Source organism: Cibotium barometz, chromosome 4, assembly GCF_041138505.1.
Source record: "Cibotium barometz isolate CiBa-2024 chromosome 4, ASM4113850v1, whole genome shotgun sequence".
Classification (NCBI taxonomy): domain Eukaryota; kingdom Viridiplantae; phylum Streptophyta; class Polypodiopsida; order Cyatheales; family Cibotiaceae; genus Cibotium; species Cibotium barometz.
Window position 1 is genome coordinate 33,033,102 of NC_141049.1, and position 25,096 is coordinate 33,058,197.

Sequence of the window (25,096 nt, forward strand, 5' to 3'; positions counted from 1 at the left end):
TGCACTCTACACTGTAGTGCATGGTGACAAGATGGCTCATCATCAGTGCAACATTGTACAACAGTAGTGTTGGAAATAAGTCCAACTTCTAGCCCCTAAGCCTTTTTAATTATTTTGCATACGATATCTTATAGTCTAAGATCAAAAATGAAATCCATCACCAAATGCCATAAGCAGTGATAGCATCCCAGAAATGTATCAAGTCACATTGAGTGTACCTCTCATGGCTATATAAGCACTATGTACAAGCTCATTTGTATCAATGCAATCAAGTCTAACTTCATTATGAATGGCTCATGTTTCTTTCCCCCTTAATTTTATCATAGTATCAGAGCATAGGAGACTTCTCTTTTGGAGCTTTTTAGAGTAGACTTCTATTTTGGATTTTTTAGATTGGAGTTTTCTATCTTCCTTTTGGAGCACCCAACCTTTTTTTTTGGAGTTTTCTACTTATTTTACTTTTGGACATTTCTATTTTCTTTTTCTTTTTTTTTTGGGCAGCACGTGTCAACCAACCCACAAGACCTTTAAAAAAAATATCTATTTCCTCTACTCTGCACGTACCAATCACCTGCGCAACTCAACTAGCATCCGAGTCAAAAACCCTTTCTTTTTCTTCCTTTGCTATAGCCAACTTATACTCGAGCTTTTTTTTTATTGCACTCGTCAATCTACAACAACTTTGGCTTTCTTCGCATAGCAAGAGCCTTGGGCTTGGTGGACTTGATAGGCTTTGCCAAGCTTTGTTGTTGTGCTGGAGCCTTCTTCTCAGTAGAGTCAGGAGAAAGTGGTGTAGAAGAAGAAGTTGCACGTTCTGCTCATGCTTTCCTGATTGTAGCGAGCCACTGCTAAATCGCCTCGCTCTCTCCCGTTGGCCTCGGTGTGCTCTCAACGTAGCTTCCTGTCTAGTAAGCAGTGCCGCCGAGGGCTGCGACCAGACCTATGCCTACGACTCCAGTCTACAGGCCGCCTCTTTCACGTCGCCCACTTCAATTTCATTAAGCGTTAAAGCCTTGGATAAGACTTGATAAAGCCTATAAGGCTTAATAAAAGCCTTATTTTAAAAAAAGGCTTGGAAAGAGCCTCCATTAGAATAACCTACTGCAAAAACCCAAAAAAAAGGAGGAGGAGAGCTTGCATTTGAGCCTACATCACAGCAGAAATCGAGAACAAAAGAAGGGCTTGGGAGTATTTGCAAAGATAAAAAAGAAGGTACAAATGAATTTGATACTTTTTTTATTTTTTTGAAAAATCCAGCTTAACTGAAGCATTAATCTCAACTTTTACATGGTTTTTCAAAATTGAAGCATATATAAAGCTTGAGTGCCATATCTTGTAAAGGGTTTATAGACACTGCCCTGAGCCTCTTACCTCAATGGTAAGACCACCCTTAAATGGCATCTATCCTAATCATGGCTACCAATGTAAAGTCTCCCAACAAATTCAATGACCAAGGTTTTCACACTTGGCAGACCAAAGTCAAGAGACATCTCATGAAGAAAAATCTTTGGATATTAGTTAAACCAACATGTATCCACTACAGCTGTCATAGCCACCACAAATCAAACACGGGATGAACAAGCCCTTAGCATCATTATCATTGCACTAGATGATAATTATATTCATTACATTCATGATTGTGACACTGCATCTAAAGCTTGGGACACTCTAGAGAAAATCTTTGGAGCACGGACAAAGCACTCTAAAATAAGTCTAAAAATGCAATTATATGAGCTTTCTAAAGAGCATAATGAATCTATTGCATCTTTTGTTAACAAGCTTTTGTTCACAAGTTGAAAACCATTATCAACTAACTTGTGCATATAAAAGCCCATGTGCCTGATGAGGATGCTATAGCCATCTTGTTAAAGCAATGCCTATAGAATACAACAACATTGTCACTGTGCTCAAAAAGAAGGAACCAATTACTTCCTTGGAGAGTACAATCAATTTAATACAAGAGGAGGAGAAGAAGCTAAACTTCAACAATAATCTCACTTCAGAAGAAGCATATGCTGTTACCAACAACAATAAGAAGTGTAACCCTTGTGTGCATTGTGGTAAAACCAACCATTCACCACACAAATATTATTTTAAAGACAAAAACAAGAAGGGTAAAGAAAAAGCCAATCTTGCCACTGCTGAAGAAAGTAAATTTATTAGTCTTGATTTTGATGATGAATCTTATGCTTTCTAGTTCACTCTTTCTTTTTGGATTCTAAAACCTTGTCTTTTATCCTACATGACCTTGATTGTATTATGTAGAAGAGTACACACACCCAATGTCATCAAGGGGAGACTCTATCTCATTCTTGTATCAAGGGGGATTACTAAGGTATAAGCCCATGTATTGAGTGTCTTTCACAAGTTTGGCTTAAGTGATAGTTTGTTAGAAATAAGCCCAACTTGTAGTTCCTAAGCCTTTTCAATTATTTTGCATAGGATATCTTGTAGTCTAAAATCAAAAATGAAATCCAACACCAAATGCCATAAGCAGTGATGTCATCCTAGAAATGTATCAAGTCACATTGACTGTACCTCTCATGGCTATATAAGTACTATGTACAAGCTCATTTGTATCAATGCAATCAAGTCTAATTTCATTATGAATGGCTCACTTTCTTTCCCCCTTAATTTCATTAGTGCAACATTGTACAACAGTAGAACCCTTTACAATTTGATATTTGTCGTACGCCATGATCCCATTGTAATCCTCAGTCCAGGATATGTCAGGCACGAGCTACACAGGTAATTGCTCAGCCTTAGAGAGTCACTCGTAGTCCCTTAATCCACTTGGAGAGAATCATTCATGCATATAGATGTCATAGAAGCCTTAGTTTGCATCAGGACATGTTTGCATTTTTGCATAGCATTTATCCCATATATATGCATTTAGACCACCTAGACCATTGGAGAAGCCTCAACATATTATCTGGTATTTTTTCCATATTTTATAGTATTTATCTAACATTTTCCCACATTATTATCACCATTATACATTTATTTGCAGGACATGAAGCAGTCGGCCAGTTTCAGCCAGCCGACTTGCTCATGTAGTGCATATAAATAGATTAACCTTGCATTCAGTCAAGCATCTCATAATCCAGCATCAAAGCCTTCAAGTGTTTGATCCTTCAGCATAAGGAGCATTAACGATTGACCATTCAGCATAGCATCAACACAATGCAGCATTCAACCCCTTCAGCATACAACCAGTTTTCAGCATTCATATCATCATCGTTTTGCTACAGCCCTTCTGGTGAAGGTAAAACGCACGCATTCATTCATTTTCAACATTCATACACAGCCTAGAAACAGTCCCAATTAGCCCGTATCTCAGCCTCAGATTTGCAGCCTTCTTACATTCCATTGGAAGAGTGCATAGGCTTGAGATCAGTCATCATTGGTGCTTTTACAGCTGTGTACAATTCAGCCCGACTCTTGGTCTTTCAGAGATCTTGCGTTTGGCTTATCTACGGTCCAAAAGTCATTCTCTTCAAAGCTAATAAAGAAAATACTCATAGCAATAGGAGGAGGCCCTTCAGTGGGTAATTCAGGACCCCATACGGTGTTCAGATCTATCTCTCTCTCTCTCATCTCTTAAAGTTTGAAGTACTAAAAGTGGATTGCTAAAGACTCGCGAAACTCAGGATAAAGAAGGCGGTGTGAGACTTGTGTGACAGGATCCTTAATTACGCATAATTCCACTACATGTTAGAAAACACCCCTTGCCTTGGGCTTGGGTGGTGGAATTTGTTTTACTTTGTTTTCATCCTTGATACTTGGAAATCAAGGTGCAAGAGCACCCTCTACATGTATCTGTAAATACTCCCTATAATAAAGTTTTATTTATAGGGGAGGCCGGCCCGGACCCATTGTATTGTCAACTTCTCTAAGTCTTTTATACTCATTAAGTAAGTGTGGGTGAGTGTGGTTGTTACTGGTGAAGCTATCTGTACTTACTACTTAGTGTCTTTAATGTGAAGTTTAGTATTCTTAGAAATTTGGATTGTACTACCCACCTCGCTCTCTCTCTCTCTCTCTCTCTCTCTCTCTCTCTCTCTCTCTCTCTCTGTGCAAGCAGACACGGTCTCTCTCTCCCCCCACCACTGTCATGGATTGAACTTCAACTCTCTCCTTGAACCCTCGTCTCTCCTACACTCACATCATGGAAATCTTTCACCCTACATAGCTTGAGCTTCAGATTCTCTGGATACCAACATCAAACCTTAAATCTCCCATTAGCCTCCTCCATCTCATCATAACAACTTCATTAAGCCATGTTGAAGTATAAACCTCTTTTTCCCCTCTCTTCAAAAACGCAGCTTTCAATGTTTTGATGATATCTCGCTCCATACTTAACCAAATCCAAAACTTTTTGGATCAAAACGTAGCCCTTTCATAGCTCTATAAGAACCTAAGAGGACTTGCCCTATCTCAGTGAAAATCAGCGAATTCCTTCAAGGTGTGTTTTATCGGGTCAAAGCTCTACACACATCAAATTGAAGGGTCTTCAACCACTGAAGGGGGAGAATCAAAGCTTTCTTCATTTTTCTACAAACTATCATAAGCAAGCCATTAGTGCTAACTACCTTGGGTATTTTTTATCATTAAGGGTTCAAAACCTTCGTTAGGGAGTTGCTATTTCATGCCATATCATTATTTTGCAAATTCCCTTTGATTTGGTGCATGATTTGTATCTTCCAAGAATCACTAGTTTTTTGCCTATCTTTTTAAGGGGGATATTCGCACTAATCATCAAGGTGCATTATTAATCACTAATCTCTGTTGTAAAGTACTAGACAAGGTGCAAGAGCTAGAAGAAGATGACGACAATGAAGCTAAAGTAAATTTGGGACTTTTCTCAAACATAGAGAAATCCATGCAATTGGAGATCCAACACCCGCAAATTTTTGGGGCTTTTCCAAAATTAAGCCTCCTTCATCAAATTGGAGTCTCTACATTAATGAAAATTTGGGGTTTTTTCTCTACAGCTCTTGGAAAACCCCAAACAGCAACTGGGTGTAGCAGGTTCGACAGCTGGGATCAGCTGTACAGCAGCTACCGAGTCGTACAACAGGTTTGACAGAACTGGCACAGCAGTCGGGGAAACACCATACAGCAGACACAGCCGGCACAGCAGTCGGGAAAGTGCCGTACAGCAGGTACAAAGGCTGGAATCAATCGTACAGCAGGTAGTACCGTGTGATGCTCTCTTTCTCACCACCAGCCACCTTGCTTTGCAACGCCTAGCAGCACCTTCAACGACCACACTGCCTTTTTCCTTGCCTGCGCTGGCTCACAATCGTCGTGTGATGTCCTCGCTCCTACCTCGTGTTGCAGCCACTGATTGGCCTTGCCTTGTGACACCTTTGCCCCACCACACCTTTCAGCTGGCCAGCAACCCCACTGTGCAATCATGTAGCACTTTGCCCCCCACACCTTGCAATCAATCAGCAAGCCACTATCTAGACATGTAGCACCTTTGTGCAAATCCCTATGGCAGCTATCATGATGCCCTTGCATTGTATTGATGCCTTGCGCCCCCTATTACAGCCATGCAGCAGGGATATCAAAAGAAGAGAGTCATACAATAGGAGACACCACTGGAAAGAGCCGTGCAGATAGCCCCAGTTCAATCCCTTGTGGAAGGAGAGCATGTCAACCTACTTTAATGGGTTCAGATCAGTTTTGGAAAGCCACGTAAATGGAAGGTTTCTTCTTTAATGGATGGCAGCTGGCAACTTCCCCAAAAATCCTTAATGATAAACAAGTTATCCACTCCACATATAATGCCCAACACTAGTAATAATGTCCAGCCTCGTGAAAGTGAATGTGAACACAAAAGCTTAATAACTTGGTCAGCCAAAAGTATCCCAACTTTGGCCTCATTTCACATGCTTTAAACCCTGTAAAATGCCATAAATTTGTCAACAAAAAAGGGCACTTCACACATCCATGCAAGCAGGACACGAAAACACGTCATTCTCTAGTAAAATTCCACTAATCCATTCATGATTTAAGAACTTGCATGCAAGGTGGAAATCCCCCATTCTCAGTACTTGTACTATTATTAGGCACCCTGGAATTCCAAAGCCTTTTTACACAAGAACATGCCAAGATTGGTGACATCTTCCCCACCTTCTAGACAGTTGCCCGCAACTGTGAACGCTCCCTTGCTAGAAGGCAAGGTTGTTCTCATTGAAAAAGATGAGCCCGCATCTAGTCACACTAGAATCCTCAAATGAAGGCTGTCTATCCCTAAGCAATGACCATATACCAATTAGACCCCCATTGGACATCTATCACATACCGCGGAGAAAGAGCTAGGCTCAAGTCACATCTTGGACTTACTGATCGCATCAATAAAGCATTTCCTAGTCTTGTTGCGTGCAGCATGGGCACCCACGCACCCACCCATCGCCTCTTCTTCCTCACCACAGGCAGCTTAAGAAGCCGCAACCTCATCATCGTCCATCTTAGGCTCCGTCAATGTGGGTACTTCCATCAGCAAGCTGCCTGTGGAAGACGAGGCCGAGAAGCCTAATCTGGGAATTCAGCCCAAAGAGATCGTGGTGTCGGTCCTGCCCGTGAACCTCACGGTGAGCTTGTGGGTGTAGTTGTTGATGGTTGTCAGCCAGAAGATGAGGGCGACATCCACATTGCCGCAGAAGGGCCGTTGCTCTGGTATGTCTGCGTTGCCACCTGTTGTGCACTTGTTGCACAGCTCAGCGCCGCCTGTCACACGACTCCGTTGTAGTACTCAGCAGCACCACAAGTCTCAACCAGCTTTGATACCAATGTCACATCCCCTAGAGTCTGCCATAGCCAAGAGGGTCTCAAGCTCTAGTCACCACCAAACCATAAAGGATAATGATGAGCGTACACACTCATCCAACTAGTATAGGGCCTGTTGTCCACACTAGTCCGACCGTCCGGCCACCCGGTCATCCCCAGCCGCCTAGCTCTACGGCCAGCAGGCGCTCCGACCGGGTGTCCTCACTCCTAGACCCCAGATGCACTCGCTGTCCGCACTCCAGCTTTCGAGCTCCGCATCCGGTCGAGCCCTCACGTGCCACTATAGGCTAGTGGCACAACCTTATGTTTTCTATCATACCAAGCCTCATATGGAGTGATGATCTTCAAAGCTTTTGTAGGGCATCTATTCAAAACATGTGTGGCACACATGATTGCCTCCATCCAAAACTTATGAGGCAAACCCTTGCCTTTGACCATACATCTAGACATCTCCATTAAAGACATGTTCTTTCTTTCCACCACCGCAACACCATTCTGATGTGGTGTGTATGGCATAGTGCATTGATGCTTGTTGCCTTTTTCAACCAAGTATGCTTTACAAGCATCTAGCATATATTCCCCCCCTCGATCTATATAGAGGGTCACCACTTTGTAACCTGTCTCATTTTCAGCCCTTGCAACATAATGCTAACACATAAACACCTCAGATTTTGCTTTAAGAAGGTACACCCAAGAAAATCTCTAGTAGTCATCGATGAAAGTCACAAAGTACAGATGCTTTCCAAGTGATGGTGTCCTCATAGGATCATACACATCATTGTGTACGAGTTGTAATTTACTAAACCATCTTTTGAGAAAGCATTACAATGCATTTTACCAAGAATGCAACCCTCACATACATGTCTAGGAGGTAGCTCAAAATGTGGCATATCTTGCACCATTTTATGCCTCTCCAAAAGCATCATATTGCCATAATTTACATGCCCAAACCCAGCATGCCCTAACTCTGCCTCTTGCATGGCAGAAGTGGTGGTAGAAACCAAACATACATCGTGTACTCTCTTCTCAAATGAATCTAGTCTTTCTCTCTATCTCACCATGCACCTGTCATCCTCAGAGTAGCCTCTATTAGCAAAAGAGGAGACAGACAGCAAATTCTTCTTTATGCCTCGTACATAGAGTACATATGTAATGCATATATCTAAACCATCTGTGACTGTGAGAATGACAAAGATGTAAACAAATCCCTCATAGAGGTGATGTCTCCAGGCTCCACTATCAAAACACCAAATGACATGTTTCTCATTCACATTGAGAGACACATTCTCTTGTGATGCATCATAACTGCAAACCAAAAAAGCCCAATCATCCTGCACACAAAATTAGCTGAATCATCAACTTTGTTTGCTGGAGTATTGGAAGTCCACTACCAAACCAGATTCTTTCTTCTCTTTGGCCTCTCTTCTTGTTGCACTCACTAATATAGTGCCCTGGCTTTTTGCAATAATGGCACTTGCCCTTCTTCTTGGGCGGATCTGCATCACTTTTTCCTTTGTTTGATGGCTGTCTAGAATCAGCCTTAGACTAATGATAACCACCATTTGCTTTGCCCTTGCCTTTGCCATGAGCTGCAAAGGCCTCATCACTGCCACGAACCATGGAAGACTTATTCTTCCTAGTTTGCTCTTGTAGCAAAAGTAAACTCACCAACTCCTCCCTCAAAAGCACCTGTATTAAAGTTAGCATCATGGGACGAACCTTTCGAGGTCATCACCGATGCCAGCAATGTAGCCATAGGAGCAATCCTCCAGCAGGACAATAGACCCGTGGCATATTACAGCAGAAAGTTGGATGTCGCCGAAAAGAATTATTCGGTATATGACAAAGAGCTTTTGGGTGTGATCACAGCGCTCAAACATTGGAAGCCTTTTCTTTATGGGCAGGCTTTCACAGTGAAAACAGACCACCAAGCACTTAAGTGGCTTCAAACTATGCCAAGTGCCCAGTGGAGAGATCGACAGGCCAGGTGGAGTCAAATCTTCCAACAGTTTGGAGGTATGATTGAATACATCCCTGGTAAGCATAACCTAGTAGCAGATGCTCTCAGTCGAAAGTCCAGCATACATCCAGGCAGTCCAAGAAGCTACCATTCTCGAAATCACGGGGAAGGACTTGGATAGTATGAAAGACCAATATGTCGACTCCCCTGAGTTTGGTACTCAGTATAGTTTGGCCCTCACTTCTGAGCCTGGCCACTATTCAGTACAGAACGGTTGGTTGTTCTAAGAACCGTCTCTGTGTTACTCGAGAAAAGCGTTCCGCTCTTCTCCACGATGCCCATGACTCCTTAGTTGGAGGACATAGGGGTATCAACAGTACCCTCGAGAAATTAGAACGGTCCTTTTATTGGCCAAAGATGAGGCGTGATGTCTATGCACATGTACAAGCCTGTAAGATTTGTCAAAAAGTCAAGGTTCCCCATACAAAGAAGGCAGGTTTACTTCAACCTTTGCCTATCCCCGACGGACCTTTCATCGACATATCTATGGACTTCGTAGAGCCTCTACCAGCATCCACTGGATCCCGTAACACGCAGTGTTTTACCATTGTGGATCACTTTAGTAAGTTCTGCATGCTCATCCCATGCAAGCATACGGCCACAGTCGAGGACGTAGCCCGTCTGTTTCTCAAGCATTGGTATCCAATTTGTGGTTTGCCTAGCACCATAACATCAGACAGAGATTCCAAGTTTACCTCGCATTTCTGGAGGGCATTATTTAAAAACTTTGGAACTAAGTTGCAATTGTCTAGTGCATTCCATCCCCAGACAGATTGCCAGACAGAAATTTATAATCAGTTGGTCCTCAAATCATACTGTCATGACCAGCAGTCCAAATGGGAGCACTATCTTCCGTTGGTCCAAGCTATCTTGAACGACACGCATTCATCCAGTGTCGGACGGACTCCATACGAAGCAACCTTTGGTCGCCGTTTTTCTTCTCTTTTGACGAGAATGGTGTCTCCATCTTTAGAGGCTAATAAAACAACGGAAGCATTTTCCGAGATCATTGAGTCAGTCAAAGACCGCTTGACCAAAGCTCAGGAAGCATATAGCAGACAGGCAAATAAATCTAGACGAGATGTCCACTTCAAGAAAGGGGATTGGGTCTATTTGCGTATTATGAAGCAGAGATTGAAACAAGTGGGCAAAATGTTGTCCCAAGCTTTCATTCCGTAGTTTTGGCCCTTTTCCAATAGTTAAGAAGATAAGTGATGTCTCAATGAAGTTAAAGTTGCCTGCCAGTTGGACAATGCATGATGTTTTCCATGTTTCTTGGCTAAAACCATATGTTGGTCCAGAAGTGTTTGATGTTTCAGATGAACAGCAGCCAGAGGTGGTAGACGAGGCAGAAGTTATTGAGCCTGAGCAGATCCTTCTTCATCGATGGAAGCATGGTTCCGGTCGACGGATTCGTCAGTTCTATACGAAGTTCCGAGATCGAGGCACCCACGAAGCCGTATGGCTCGACGAGTTCTTCCAGGAGTACCCCCAGTTATTGGCGGACTACTTGGAAGCCATGAACCTGGCGCCAAGCTAATCAGGAGGGAATGTCACATGCACTCTGCACTCAGTGCATGGTGACAAGATGGCTCATCATCAGAAGTGCAGCAGTTGTACAGTTTTAGAACCCAATAGGATGATATTTGTCGTACGCCGTGACCCCATTGTACATCCTCAGTCCAGGATAAGTCAGGCACAAGCTACGTAGGTCATTCCTCAGCCTTAGTGGGTCAGTCAGTCAGTTAAGTCCCTTAACCCACTTGGAGAGAATCATTCATGCATGTAGAGTCAGTAGAAGCCTTAGGGTTTGCATCAGAAAGCACTCTGCATCTTGCATAATATGCATACATATGCCTGTGCATCATTTAGAACGTCCCCAAAGCCTTGGGGAATTTACTGGGATTTATCTGGTATTTTTTCCATATTTATTAGTATTTATTTATCATTATTTGAATTATTGGGCATTTATAAATATTAACTTTATTAAATGACCAACCTCCAGTTAGTATAAATAGGCTTGCCTAGAGCCTCTTTTGCTCATTCAGTCTTCATTGTGCTAAGAGCTCTCCTCTTTCTTGCTTTCAGCCCAAGACTAATCCAGCCATAGTCACAAGGGAACGTCGTTCCAAGCTCTTGGAACGGGGGAACGCGTTCCATAGAGATAGCCGTTCCCGTTCCCGTTCCAAAATGGCACCGCAGACCACGTAAGAAATATAAGTGAACTATGTATCATGTAGAACACATCTATGCATTATCATGGCCACTACTGAGATGGTTTGAGGTTCTTTCTTTACTATGCCTCTTTCCAAAGCATTTACAGATATATAAAGTAAATTTATAAACACATTTATGCAATGATGTGGCGTTCCCGATTCCGTTCCCTTTTATTCAAGCTTTTCGTTCCCGTTCCAAACAGTCATCCGTTCCCCAAAACGTTCCCGTTCCCTTGTGACTATGAATCCAGCCCTAGAGCCCATAAGCTTTCTTCTCCAGCCCCTTGAGAACCATAGCTTCAGCCCAGCCCTAGGTGCTTGCATTCAGCCCTGAATTCAGCACTCAGTTCAGGCCCAGATTCAGCATACCCTTCACCTTCAATTCAACGCCAGTTTGCAGCCTGCATAGACCTGCGTTTTTGCACAGCCGTACAGCAGCAGTGCTGCGTTTCTGTTCCAGCCGTACAGCAGCCCTGCAGTTCCCTGTTGCTCATGCGTTTCAGTCCACAGCCCTCTCTTCACCTCAGCGTTTCTGTCCACAGCAGATTCCAGCCCTGAAGGTTCAGTCTACAGCAGTTTCCAGCCCTGAATCTGTTGTTTGCATCAGTGTCCAGCCTTCTATGCATCATCAACACATTCAGCAGTCATCTAGTGAAGGTAACACAGCATTCATAAGTGTTTTCAGCATTCTAACAGTGTGTAGAACAGTCCACCTTCTTCTTCTTTGAGCCTCAGGTGTGCAGCCCTTCCTCATGCCCTTGGGAGGAGTGCATAGGCTCGAGATCAAGTCATTGAGGTGTTTCTACAGCAGTGTACAGATCAGCTGCTCTCCGATCCTCCGAGATCTTGCGTTTGGCTTATCTACAGTCCAAAGTCATTCTCTCTAAAGTAATAAAGCAAATACTATCTCGTTATCGGGATAGGGGGCCCTTCAGTGGGTGATTCGGGACCCAATCTGGTGTACAGTTCTCATCTATCTCTCTCTCAACTCTTTAAAGTTTGAAGTAATTAAAGTGGATTGCTAAACTCACGAAACTCAGGATACAGAAGACGGTGTGAGCATATTGTGTGACAGGATCTTCCAATACAAAGACTTCCGCTGCATATCACAATTTCCAAACATTCCATTATGCATACCGGGTTGCATGCCACCATACATATTTGCTTGCATTCCTGGTTGCATGCCTCCAAACATATTTCCTTGCATTCCGGACTGCATACCACCATACATATTCCCCTGCATACCAGGCTGAAAATTAGCTCCAAAAGGCCTTGGCATACCCATGCCTCCCTGAGGATAACCCCAGTCATAGATTGGAACACCGAGCCACCACCACAATAACCTGGATGCATAGTCTGCTGAGGAATAGATGGCTGTCCAAAGAAGGAACTCTGAGAGTTAGCACCATAAGCATGCTGCATGTTCGGAAACTGTCCAAAAGATGGATCCTATGGGTAGGCACCACTATGACCTTGGAAGGTTCTTAGAACGAACCTTCTTCTTCTTCTTTTCAGGCTTTGTACGGGATCTCATAAATTCAGCAAACTTCTCACTTTTTGTGAGCTGCATAAACACATCCATAACACCAGCCAAACGATTTTTAAACTGAGCATCATCTTCCTCTTTACTAAGCGCATCTTCTGGCTGTGTTACATTCTCATATTGCTCAACATCTGCAGCCTGTTCTCCTGCAAGATTATCCTCAGATTCATTTCTCTCAGGAGAGGTCTCTTGCTCTTCCTCTTCATGATAAAAATATTCGTCTTTAGTATCAGACATCTTGCTGAATTTTTCAACGATGACTTTCCTCGAGTCAACCACGAGCTCACCCCCTTAAGAAAATTGATGATAGGTCCCGAGGACGGAACCTTGAAACCGGCCTCTAGTAGAAACCAAAGTGCGGTAGACTAGCAGTCACCCTTCCACTTGTAGTCCAGATATAAAAACAAAAGTGATTGGAGCTAGAGTGCCCCAAATCTGAAAAGAGAACGACACCTATTGGCCCCAAAGCTTGGCGCCCCTTTCGGTATTTCTTTATTCAATTTCAGAAAGATGTAAAGCTGAGTACAACAAAACCAGCCAGGAGAATACACCTGTATGTCCAATCTGGCAGCCCACAATACCTCTTAGCACAGAGGATTCACACACACAGATCTGTGTCCCACAAAAGCAACACTCTGTGTTCCCCTCTCATCAGCCAAGACTATTCAGCAAGGCAGTCTTGAACACACATCTAGCATATCCCATGCACATGGTTCCACAACTCAACACAAACATACATTCACTGTCCAATCTCTGTTTCCACCCTTTCAATCTGCCATACCCCTCCTCTCACAAGGGGCCAGATAGCACAACTTTGCAGCAGACATAAGCCAATGGAAAGAAAAATAGATGGACAAGTTCAAAGCTTACCAAATCAGCACGTGGTTCTTCACTCGTGAGACCAGTTTGTACTTGCCTTCTTGCAACCACCTGTCTGATGCTCCAAATAAGCTCTGATACAGCACTGCCTGCAACTGTCTGAACAGTCTCTACGCCTGCAGAGCTGCTGCCACCTGTACCCGCTGGACAGTACAGTCCTTGACACTCTGCACCTATCCGTACGGGTCTTCAGCACACGACTGAATCTGTCCGTACAGGTCTGTACGGACTGTGCTGCACACGCCTGAATCAGCCTGTTCACCTGCTGTACCCTACTATACCAGCTGGTACAGTTCTGTACCTGCAACCAACCACCTGTCAACAGTCGTACAGCCACCTGTACCTGCTGTCCGTACGACTGTACCTGCAGCACAACCGCCGCCAGAACCTGCAGCGCAGCCTCTACCTGCTCTCAGCCTCTGTCTGCGCCGCCTGCACCAGCAAAACCTGCAGCAGCCGCACTGTACCATGTACTTGCAGCTGTCGTACACTGTACCTGCTGTCGTACAGATCTGTACGGGCAGTCTACACAGAGCTGTACAGCCTGTCTAGTCAGTTTGCTCCTCTCACACACACAGCAGCAAAAACAATCGACCAGCTTCTCTCCCACGCATGAGAACTTGCACGTTTTCCAAAAAGCTAGAGAGAGAAAGATGAGAGAGGCATGTAACTCCAAAAGTGGAGTGGCCTCTCTCCCATAATTATCCTAGGGCCCAACTTTAATAAAAATTAAAGTTCCCTAGGGGCCACTTAGGCCTAGGGGAAACCCATGAATAAAACATTAAAATATTAATGTTCTTGTTCCCTCCTTCACACCTCGAGATGTCCACACATCATTATCTCTGTCCGGGCACCCCAAATGTGAATCATTTAATATTTTTGCTCAACAACCACCATGCCCACACTTGTGCTGTTCCATTTTCACAGGGCCATGACATTTGCCTTCCTATGGCCGCCTTTCACCTCTTGGGCCTGGCTGCCCCTTGATTGATGGTAGGCAAACAGTTTCATGGTCCTTTCTGGTTCCTTTTACACCTGGGTGTGCCCATGGGCTGGTCACAGCACCATGGCCCCACTTTTGACCATTGTTAATCACCATCAACCTTAATGGTTTTCACACACGGTACGACTGCCCGGGACTTGGATAGGGACTCGACACTTGACTTGGCTTTCCTAGATACATGGGTCTAATAAGTGTCTAGTTTGGCCTGTACAAACATTACAGCTTGCAAAGAGGGTTACATAGACTTGTCCCACGGGCACAACAGGTGAATCCTAATGACCTAGATGGCGCCTAGCGACTTGTCCCTTGGACTAGGGCTGAGAAAAAGCTCTTGGCCCATCAGAAAAGGAACCCTTTGTCCTAGATATCAAGGAGAATGTCCACATAGCACCCTGGGACAGATGGTGCACGTGACATACCCTCCTGCTTATCTTAATGACAGGGCTGTCATTGCTTCCAGGCAAGCCATCAATGATGCTGGACCTTTCTTGTATAGCTTCCCGTCACCTCTTGGAGGGTCTTCAGCACCGAGATCTCGAACTACTGCCTTCTTGAATTTGTCTTGACTTTGGTATTCATCGGTAGATGACAGACGACTCCTTAATCCACCTTGAGGGTGGACAAAACTCTCTTGGAATATCCAAAACTTGGACTTTCCAACATTGCTTACGTCCTAGCTTCCTTCTAGCGCGTCTTCATTCTTTCTTCCTCCTCCTACCTGCGCCAGACTACAAAACATCTTGAGAACACCCACTCCCACGGTTAGCAACATGGTTACCCAATGAAGTAAGAGAACTAGCAGTAACAACTATATTGCCACAATGATGAATCAAATGTGCATGAAATGGAGGAAAAAACCTAGCACGCGAGGATCTGAGGTGTTTCTTCCCGTTGCAATAAGAAATGTGTAGAACCTGCTGGGAACCTGTGGTGCCTGTAATGATAACGGAACCCTGCTTACTTGTGACTATACACATAGAGCGCTACCTCAGGCTGGTACTCACGAAACCACGGTAGGAAAACTCATTGTGGTAGTGCTAAGTGTGAACATGGGCTTATAAGTGGCACTTTTTACCTTCTATATTGAAGAGTTTTTTTCCCCCTAACCACCCGGTGTGAAAGAACACCTTATGGACAGCATTTTTATTATTATGCCTTGTACTTGTGGTTGTGTAACACAACCTTATCATTCTAATCATAGTCACAGGGGACGGCGGGGACAGAGCCTAGGAACGCTGGGACGCCGAAACGGGACGGCGCAGGGACGGGGACGGACGGACGTCCCCCGCGACGGGCGTTTCAACAGGGGACGGCGCAGGGGACGGGGGACGGCTGTCGGGGACGGCCTGTGCGGGGACGGCAGAGAGCCGTTGCGCCTGCGCCTGTTTCTGGCCGTTGCGCCCGTTTCTGGCCGTTGCGCCTGCCTGCCGCCTGCCTGCCTTCGTAGCCGTTTATGGCTGTTGGGCTTGGGCTCTTCTAGCCGTTTATGGCTGTTGGGCCTTGGCCCTCTCTCTCTCTCTTGCCCTTGAGGCTTTCCTCTCTCTCTTGCCTATCTATATAAGAGCCCACCTCTTCAAGGCTACAAGCACACACAAGTTCATTGCTCATTGCTCATTGCTCAAGCTTTCAAGGCTCAAGCTTCTTGAATCTTCTCTCGAGTCTCTTCCAACTTCCAAGTTCCAAGCTCTAGGGCCTAGGCTCTCACCTCTCCCTCAAGCCTCTTGAGTCTTCCAACTTCCAAGCCTCTAGGCTCTCTCTCTCTCTCTCTCTCTCTCTCTCTCTCTCATTCCTCAAGGCTCAAGAGTCCAGCGGCAAGCCATCTTCAACCATGGCATCCTCCTGGCTTCTCGTAGAAGGACAACGGGATGGACATGGTGGGAGGAGGTAAACTACACCACATCCGTTCATGGAGGCGGTTCTTGACCATGGGTATGCAAGCTTTGCCCGTACCGGCGAACGGGTGGCGCCGACAAAGTGCGAGCCCACCTCTTGCATGAGAGTGGACATGAGGTGAGGTTTTGCACGAATGTCACGCCCGAGAACAGACGGGAACTTCTTGACAAGCTTAGCATCTACGAAGCGGTCGAAGCGACAAGAAGGACACCACGAGTGGCCGTGGATCCCGCGACGATGGGGAGAGGAACTCAAGCCTCTACCATGGAGTCATGTGGTGGATCGGGATCATGCACACCATCACCTTCGCCATCAAGTCGGAATGTTACTCCATCCACGACACCGGCACCCTCCATCTCCACGGCCTCTCAATCATTACGTGGCCCACGGCGACAATCTACACTTGGGGAGAATTGGAACCCCAAGTTGAAGGAGGAGGTGGATATGGCGGTGGCCCGCTTCTTCTTCCACGACCACATTGCCTTTCAAGCGGCTAGGTAAGTGCAATCGATCATTGCCAATTCATCATTCATGTTTTCATCATCCTAGTCTCCTTCTCATTAGTAAATTACTTTCTTGAATAGGTCGGAATACTTCAAGGTAATGGTTAAGAAGATTGGGGAGTATGGCTCAACCTATACGCCCCCCTCATCCGAGAGCTTGCGCACTACATTGCTCGACAAGGAGAAGCGCATTGTAGAGCAAGCGGCCGACGACACAAAGCGGCAATGGGAGAGGAACGGAGTCTCCCTCATTGTGGATGGATGGAGTGACACCCGCAAGAGCATGGTTGCATATTCCCATGGAGAGATGTACTTCATCTCATCTCATGATGCATCCGGCACTGGGAAGAGCGCGGATGTGCTTGCGGCGGAGTGGGCTACCACCATGGAGATCGTTGGCCCCGAGCATGTAGTGGGCTTTGTTGCGGATGGGGAGCCTTCCAATAGGGCGGCGGGAGCTATTCTCCAAAGTATGTATGGACATGTCACGGTGTCCTTTTGTATGGCTCATTGCCTAAACAACCTCCTCAAGGACATCGGGGCATTACCATGGATCAGCCCGCTCATTGAGGAGGCCAACACCATGGTCTCCTTTGTCCTCAACCACCAAAGACTTCGGCATGAGTTCAACAAGAGGTCCTCTCTCTCTCTCCTCAAATATTCCAACACCCGGTTTGCCTACAACTTTCTCATGTTGGGCCGGTTGAAGGATTGTAGTGGTGCTTTGAGGGGGCTTTTCCTTAGCGACGAGTTTGTCGCCATGCAAGAGTCCCATACAAACACTGGCCAAGAGTGTAGGCTACGGGCGGATGACGCCTCTTGGTGGGAGCGTGTGAAGACCACATATGCTATGGTGAGGCCCATAGTCCACCTGTTGAGGATTGTAGACGCTATGCAGCCATGCATAGGCAAGGTCTACGAGGCCATGGATCGCATGATAGAGAAGTTGAAAGACTTCATGCCCGACGAAGACAGATACGAGGAGATCCATGCCTTGTGTCTAGGAAGGTGGAATTCCTACTACTATCCATTGCATGCAGCAGCTTATGTGGTGGACCCAGAATTCCAAGGCAACAAGCAGAAGAGCGACCAGGAGGTGAGCGCTGGATGGAGGATCATCTTGGATCGTCTTGTGCTTGATGCATTGGTTAGGCGCAAGATCAGGGACCAGCTTTCGATGTACAGGTCATTTCATGGCTCCTATGGCTGTCATGATGCACAGGTTGACCGCTCCAAAGTTGGTGCTGCTCTATGGTGGGAGGACTTTGGTTCAGATGGACCGGAGCTGCAGCAGCTTGCCATCCGCATACTTAGCCAGGCCGTCAGCTCCTCTTGCTTGGAGCAACTTTGGAGTACCTACAGCCACATTGCCTCTAGGAAGAGGAACCGACTCGGGGTAGAGCGTGCCAATGACCTTGTCTTCGTCAGCGCGAACTTGCGAATGCTTTGCAAGAGCGTGACCAAGAAGGCAGATTCCTTCACCGAGCGGAAGATGAGTCAACAAGAAGAGCAACGGAAGGATGAGGTGCAGGAGCAGCATGCCAGTGAGGATGAGACTGAGGATGAGCTTGATGCTTCTTTGCCAGCCGCACAAGCTACCCATGACCATGAGGCGAGCACTTCACGTGGATGATCATTCATGGATCATGATTCATGGGCCTTACTACTTAGCTCTAGCCTCTAGCCTATAGCCTTCAGCACTTTTTTGTCATTGACTCATTTGAGTCCGTCCTTGTATTTTGCCTCCTGAAGGCTTAGTCCTGACTCCTGAGTCCTGACTCTTGAGTCATGACTCATTTTGTATCTACTTAATTATTAATATGACTCGAAATCTTAGCATTTTAGTGTAAATTTGTGCTCATTTTGATGTACTTCCAAAGTAGAATAAGTGCAGAGTAGAAAAATTTTAAAAAAAAGTATTTTTTGAGTGCCGTTCCCTCCCCCGTCCCCGTTCCCTACTTATGGCCGTCCCCCGTCCCGTCCCCGTCCCCGTCCCCATTCCCCGTCACGTCCCCCGTCCCTTGTGACTATGCTGTAAGTCTATTTCCGTGCCATTGGATCAGAATGGCAAGTTGAGTGCAGATTCAGGAGAGATTTTGGAAGATCCTACTATATATAGGCGCATAGTAGGAAGCTTGATCTACATGACAATCAACAGGCCAGATTTGAGCTATGCTGTTGGGTTGGTGAGTCAGTTTATGCAGGTTCCACGGAAACCGCATTTGGATGCATTGAGACGCATACTGAGGTATGTGAGGTCTACTTTGCATTGTGGACTATTCTATGAGACTGGGACAGAGATATGTGTACATGGGTACACAGATGCTGATTGGGCTGGTAGTATCTCAGACAGAAGATCTACCAGTGGCTTTATGTTTTCTTTGGGAGTACTGCTGTGACTTGGAGCAGCAAGAAGCAACCTACGGTTGCTCTATCCAGTACAGAGACCGAGTACAGAGGAGCTGCTATGGTAGCATGTGAGGTAGCTTGGTTGAGAAAGCTACTTGCAGATTTGGGTCTATCAGTGGATAGACAAGTTGTCATTTTCTGTGACAACATTAGCAGTATACAATTGGCCAGGAACCCAGTATTTCATGCTCGCACGAAGCATATAGAGGTCCACTACCACTTCGTTAGAGAGAAGGTCTTGGCAGGAGACCTTGACCTTGTTTATGTCAGCACAGAGGATCAGGTAGCTGACATCTTCACCAAAGCATTGGGTACAGAGAAGCTCCGCAGATTCAGGGCTTCACTTGGTGTACATGAGATGGAGTTGAGCTCGAGGGGGAGTGTTGAGATATCGAGCTCATCCAGTGAGGCGGTGGACACTGATGACCCGCCTGGGGGATAGGCCCCACACTTACACCACTGGCATGGTTGGTGAGATCTTGGGTGATATGCAGCCAGTGGGATGACAGGCTATGTGACAGCCATTCTAGAGACTGGCATAGTTATAGCGCCAGCTCATTTAGTCGGGTTCACACTATAGAGAACCCGTGTATGTATTGGTTGAGTACCTTTCATATTGTGTGTACTCTTATCTTGTATATGGTGTGTTAAGTGTTGAGTGAAGAAGAAGAAGACTTTCAACCTCTCACCTTGTGTGTTCTCTATTAGGGTTTTGTGAGAGTGTGTGTGCTTGCAAGAGCTCAAGCTCTCTTCCCCCCTGCATCTTTTCACATCCCACGCCATGGAGGTACATATGCATAAAGGATTGGTGCAACACGTATAGGAAATGCTATTTATAGGTTTTATTTCTTCCACACAAATGAATGGGATTTGGTCAAAAAGAGTTTTGTGATCCATATGAGCTGATGCATTGGCGGATGGAGTCCTTTCCGTGCTTTATGGCGGCATGGAGACCCTGATGACAACAAGCAGCTCTACTCACAAAGGAAGATGCTTCACAGAGATTAGTGTCTTGTCAAGAAATGCTCAACAAGTGGCATGTGCTTTATCCAGAGAAGCTTGAGCTAAAAATGTGTTGAAAGTTTGCTTTGAGTGTTTTCATAGTGAGCCTCAGAGATGGATACAAAGTGGTTTAACATTGCAAGGGACAGCCAGCATCTTGGATGAGACTTGATTGGGTCCTTTCATCTCTTGAGAAGGCAATTCACATGGACACCGTACAATTGAGTACAGTTGTAATTTCTAGTGGGATAGTGAGGGAGAATGTGACCCACCCACACAAAGGCGGCAATGCACTCAACCACATGAATGCTGGTAGCAGCATGGACAGCTAGCCCGCGGGATCAGAGATGGTGCCCATGTGCAAGCAACCAGGTTGCAGAAGGTGGTCTGTTGGCTAGTGTTTGCGTCAAAATGATGAGCAAGGAGATCTGTTAGCTAGCGTTTCATTCAAAATGAGGAGATTCACCTGCAACTTGGTCTGAAATCGGCAGGGATTGATCGAGTCTTTGCACTTAAGACAATCACATGTACCTTCATAAGTGTATATCGTACATAGGTTAGGATTACTTGTGTGTAATTTTGTTTATGAGTCTTCCACTGCACATCCCTCTGATTAACACTAGTTCAGTCTTCACCTCAGGCGGGTCTCATACAATACAAGTTTAGAGTAGGATACTCGTGTATACAGGTTTTCCACTATTTCACGCTTTTACAATGGGCTTACAATAATTGAGAAGCTTACAGCAATGCAACTTAAGCGAAGAAGAACCAAATAGGAGAAGGTAAGTGCAGCTCGTAAACGAGCAGAGCTTCAAGAGGAACATGCTCCCATCAAAGACTTCCCCCAAGCCAGAATTTAGAAACGATCCAACCCCTATCAAAACCTCGACCTCAGACTGATGTATAAAGATGTCCATCACAACACACCTTTAGCAAAGTTTGATGTCCAGCCTCCAAGATGTGCCTCATGAATAGAAAACTAAAAAGCAGTTTGAAAGTTCATCAAAAGCGGGACTCTCTCTCTCTCTCTCTCTCTCTCTCTCTCTCTCTCTCGCATACCATGCCACAGACGCAGCAACGGTGGTAGCAGCATTCCCATGAGGAGATGGAGAATCCAGCTACTTCTTGTCTACGGCGGCTACATACACATCCCATAGCTTTATGTAGCACCTTATGATAGTGATATCACAACAATACAGAAAGGCTTGAGCACTCCTTTCCCCATTGAAAACCTTTAGTCTATGTAAAACTAAAGAACACCTGCAAAATCCGAAGGGAACATATTTTTGACAAAGCGCCGCCTCCCCCCCCGCCCCCCCGCACCCAACATGTTTTTTGAAAAAGGCTGGAGCTTCAAATTATGGTCAACCTGATTAAGCTATGGCGATGTATTGTGTGCTTACCGCTCTCCTCATACAGGCAGCAGAAACGGCAAGAAGGCGGTATCCGAGAGCGTCATAGCTGAATTTTGAAGCAAGCAATTCTTCATCTGCGTGAGAAGAGAATCTTCTTATGTATAGCTATGGCAGATCTCTGTGTGTGTGCGCGCGCGCGCAAGAGAGAGAGAGACGCGCACAGAGGGAGACTATCTTATCCCCACTTTTGATGAACTTTCAAACTTCTTTTTAGTTTTCTATTCATGAGGCACATTTTGGAGTGTGGACATCAAAGTTTGCTAAAGCTGTGTGGGGATTGAATCCTTACATGCCATGTGTCACCTTCAGCAGATTCTTTAACACTTTTTTGTACGACCCAATTTTCCCAACTTCACAATTTCCATGCGTTCATGATTTCATCTATGAGTAGACAAGGGAAATTCGGACTTAGCTTTGAGGCATCCCCCATGAGAGTAAATTTTTCCTCAGCTTTGAGGAGTAAGCCACCAAAACTTAAATATTGAAGCATATTCCAACGCATGTGAAATGAATTTGAATTTTAAATAGGCTTGTTTTTTAGCAACAAATCCATCTGAATCCTCCATGTTTTTGGAAGGTGCACTTGAAACAAGTGGCAATTTCTAGCCTCTCTCTCTCTCTCTCTCTCTCTCTCTCTCTCTCTCACACACACACATTATGGATACATCGTACTACCATTTTGGTCTCACGGACCCTCTAGGTCTTTTAAAGACGTTAAATCATCCATGTGCTCTCTACCACACACCCATGCGCTATAGTCAGTAAGGGTTTCTTCTCTTATCTCTTATGAAGGCATATATAGGTGCCATTGTATGAGTGTTTTAGCAATGGTCATAGCTAGTCTGTTATCAAGAGAGTACCCATGTAAAGTTCTCCATCTAAACACCCCTCCCCTGTTGTTGCGGGTATTTGAAATGCGTTTTACATGTGATTGGGGCTCCAGCATCATCATAGGTGGTGAGGCTGGGCTGATGTGAGGGGGTTGGCTAGGTTATAAAAGAGGAGGACATGGCATGCTTATGATCTTGGCTTGGATTCATGACATGTTGCTGGATATGTTTGTATGACACCTATTATGAATAGTTGCCACGGTTGAGTAGCCTGAACTTGCTGATGAGGTGGCCTCTCATGAGGCGACATTGATTGGGCTCTCTAAGTGCTCATAAGGATCCTAACTCATATGTAAATCATATATGACAATTGAATCCTCTCATTTTGTAAACCAAACCAAATTTGGAGTGACATCATGTTGGGGCTAGGGTGCCCTAATGAGTCTTGCCAATGCAACTGGGGTGAGTACAAGGTTACTCCTAAGCTTCTACTAGCATTCAACCTCCATTTTAGCAGTTTCATATTAGTCATTGAAGCTCCCTTCACAAGAGCACAAGGGTGTGAGGCTTTTCCATCTATTATATCACTTCAGTAATACAATATTCTTCTCTATCTCCATTATTATGCAATTTTGATGTTGTGAAAGATCCTAATTACTATCTAGCAGTCCCTTATGTGAAATGGCATCTTCTGCGAGACGACCTACCCACCACCACCACCATGCGGTGTTGATGGAAAGCTTAATGGCACCATTATCCTCTCAAGCTCAAGTCTATCCTATCTTCTTTATGACCTTTGGGACACCGCCTTTTGTAAAAGATCCTAATTACTATCTAGCAGTCCCTTATGTGAAATGGCATCTTCTGTGAGACCTACCCACCACCACCATGCGGTGTTGATGGAAAGCTTAATGGCACCATTGTCCTCTCAATCCCAACTCTATCCTATCTTCTTTATGACCTTTGGGACACCGCCTTTAGTGTTGATGTTCACCTCCCACTCCCCTCACCTCCCACAAATGAGTGATATAGATGGAAACTTCGTACCACCTACTACTGATCATCTCATCTAAGCTTGGAGATAAAGGGATGCAGATGCTCTTTGTGTGATCATCACTAGTGTGAAAGATAGTTTGTTGGTGCTAGCCCCCAATACTTTATGCACCAAGTCGTTACAGTTGAAGTTCCAATCCCTAGCACTACAACAATGACCTTAGTAGAGGAGTTGCAGTTCCAAACAAAGATGAAAAGGGGTAAGATAAAAAGAAGACAAGAGAAGAGCATAAAGAGGAGCCATTGATAGCTTTAGTAGTAAAAATAAATAGGTGTTGAATTTAAAAGCACATGTAGTAGAAAGGCCATCCCAAACAATTATCTTTTTAGATTAGCCAAATTGCAATCTATTGCAGGCTTCTTTAATTACATATCCAAATATGTGCAATTGAAGCCGGTAGTGTTGTGAAGGTCATAGTGCTCTGAAGGTATACTGCTAACACAAGAGGAAGCCCTGTAGAGTTAGCTCAATAGGGCCAAACTGGAGCTTAGTGAGATGCAAACACTCCAGAGCAAGGTGGTAGCCCTAGAAAGTGAACAAGGCGGCCTTGAGAAAAACTCTAGAAGTGCTCCACAAAGATGTTATGCAATCTAATTTAGATAAAGGCCATAATGCAAGAGAAGATCCTAGAATTTTAGTAGAAATTTTCAAGCTCTAAATTGAAATACTATGAGTGCTTGACTCTTTTGGAGAGATTCTCGCCACACTCAAAGTTCGAAAATAACAAATTCCATTGATTGACTCTTCCCGAGAGAGTCAAGAACTAACCACCTTACTCAAACTCTGAAAATAACAAATTCCATTGGTACCACAACTTCTAGACTATAAACCAACGATAAGGGAGCATGACAAGTTGCCACCTTTCTGTGCACACTATCCAAAACACCCATAGCACTGAGTATAAATTATGGTCTTAAAAGACCATATTAGAAAGTTTGGGAAATCCCAATTCCCATTTTTCAAGATCAAAAAATGGGGGGCATGGTAAAACCTTTTAAGATCTTGTCAAAACTCCCTCTCATGTGACATTGTTGGAAAGCTCTTGAAGAGTAGGTTCTAAATCTGCATTCTCCGACAACTTTAGAATTGGTATACTGAAGATACACCAAAAAATATATTGAAAAGAAAATTCCCAAAGTGATGGGATTTTCCCAAACTCCCTAATATGGTCTTCTAATACGTCTAATCTTCATAAACAATATCCACCTTGTACATAGTCCTCAGAATGTATATAATGTTGAGTATAAATTTTAATCCTAATCTATCTTTCATTGACCATCTTCTTAGGATGATTTGTTGTAGAATCTGATTTGTGGACTTAGCTTGACTATCGATAATATACACTACGAGTTTTATGAATGCTATGTAAGACTCTATATTTACATCATTAAGGAAATGACAGCCTTGTCGTTAAGCAACTCAATGGGACAACCAAACCTGTTAGATTATCGTAACACCACTACGGGCGTTACCATAAGAGGGGACGGCGGCCTCTGGCTCACCACACCCAGCCATAGAGGAAGAATGAGGA

General features: G+C 44.8%; 1 protein-coding gene across 2 annotated transcripts in view; it reads right to left on the reverse strand.

Moving 5' to 3' along the window:
- LOC147639167 (uncharacterized) overlaps positions 1–21,843 on the reverse strand; it is a 47,109-nt gene extending 25,266 nt beyond the window's left edge. The window contains exons 1-2 of one of the 2 annotated variants that reach the window (XM_086787997.1): positions 21,670–21,843; positions 21,326–21,526 (exon numbers count right to left, since the gene is read on the reverse strand). In XM_086787997.1, the coding sequence (XP_086644123.1) occupies positions 21,326–21,421 (96 nt within the window). In that variant the 5' untranslated portion in view covers positions 21,422–21,526; positions 21,670–21,843. The remainder of the gene's footprint in view (positions 1–21,325; positions 21,527–21,669) is intronic. The other variant, XM_086788001.1, reaches the window with a different exon arrangement.
- Between the last annotated feature and the right edge of the window lie 3,253 nt (positions 21,844–25,096).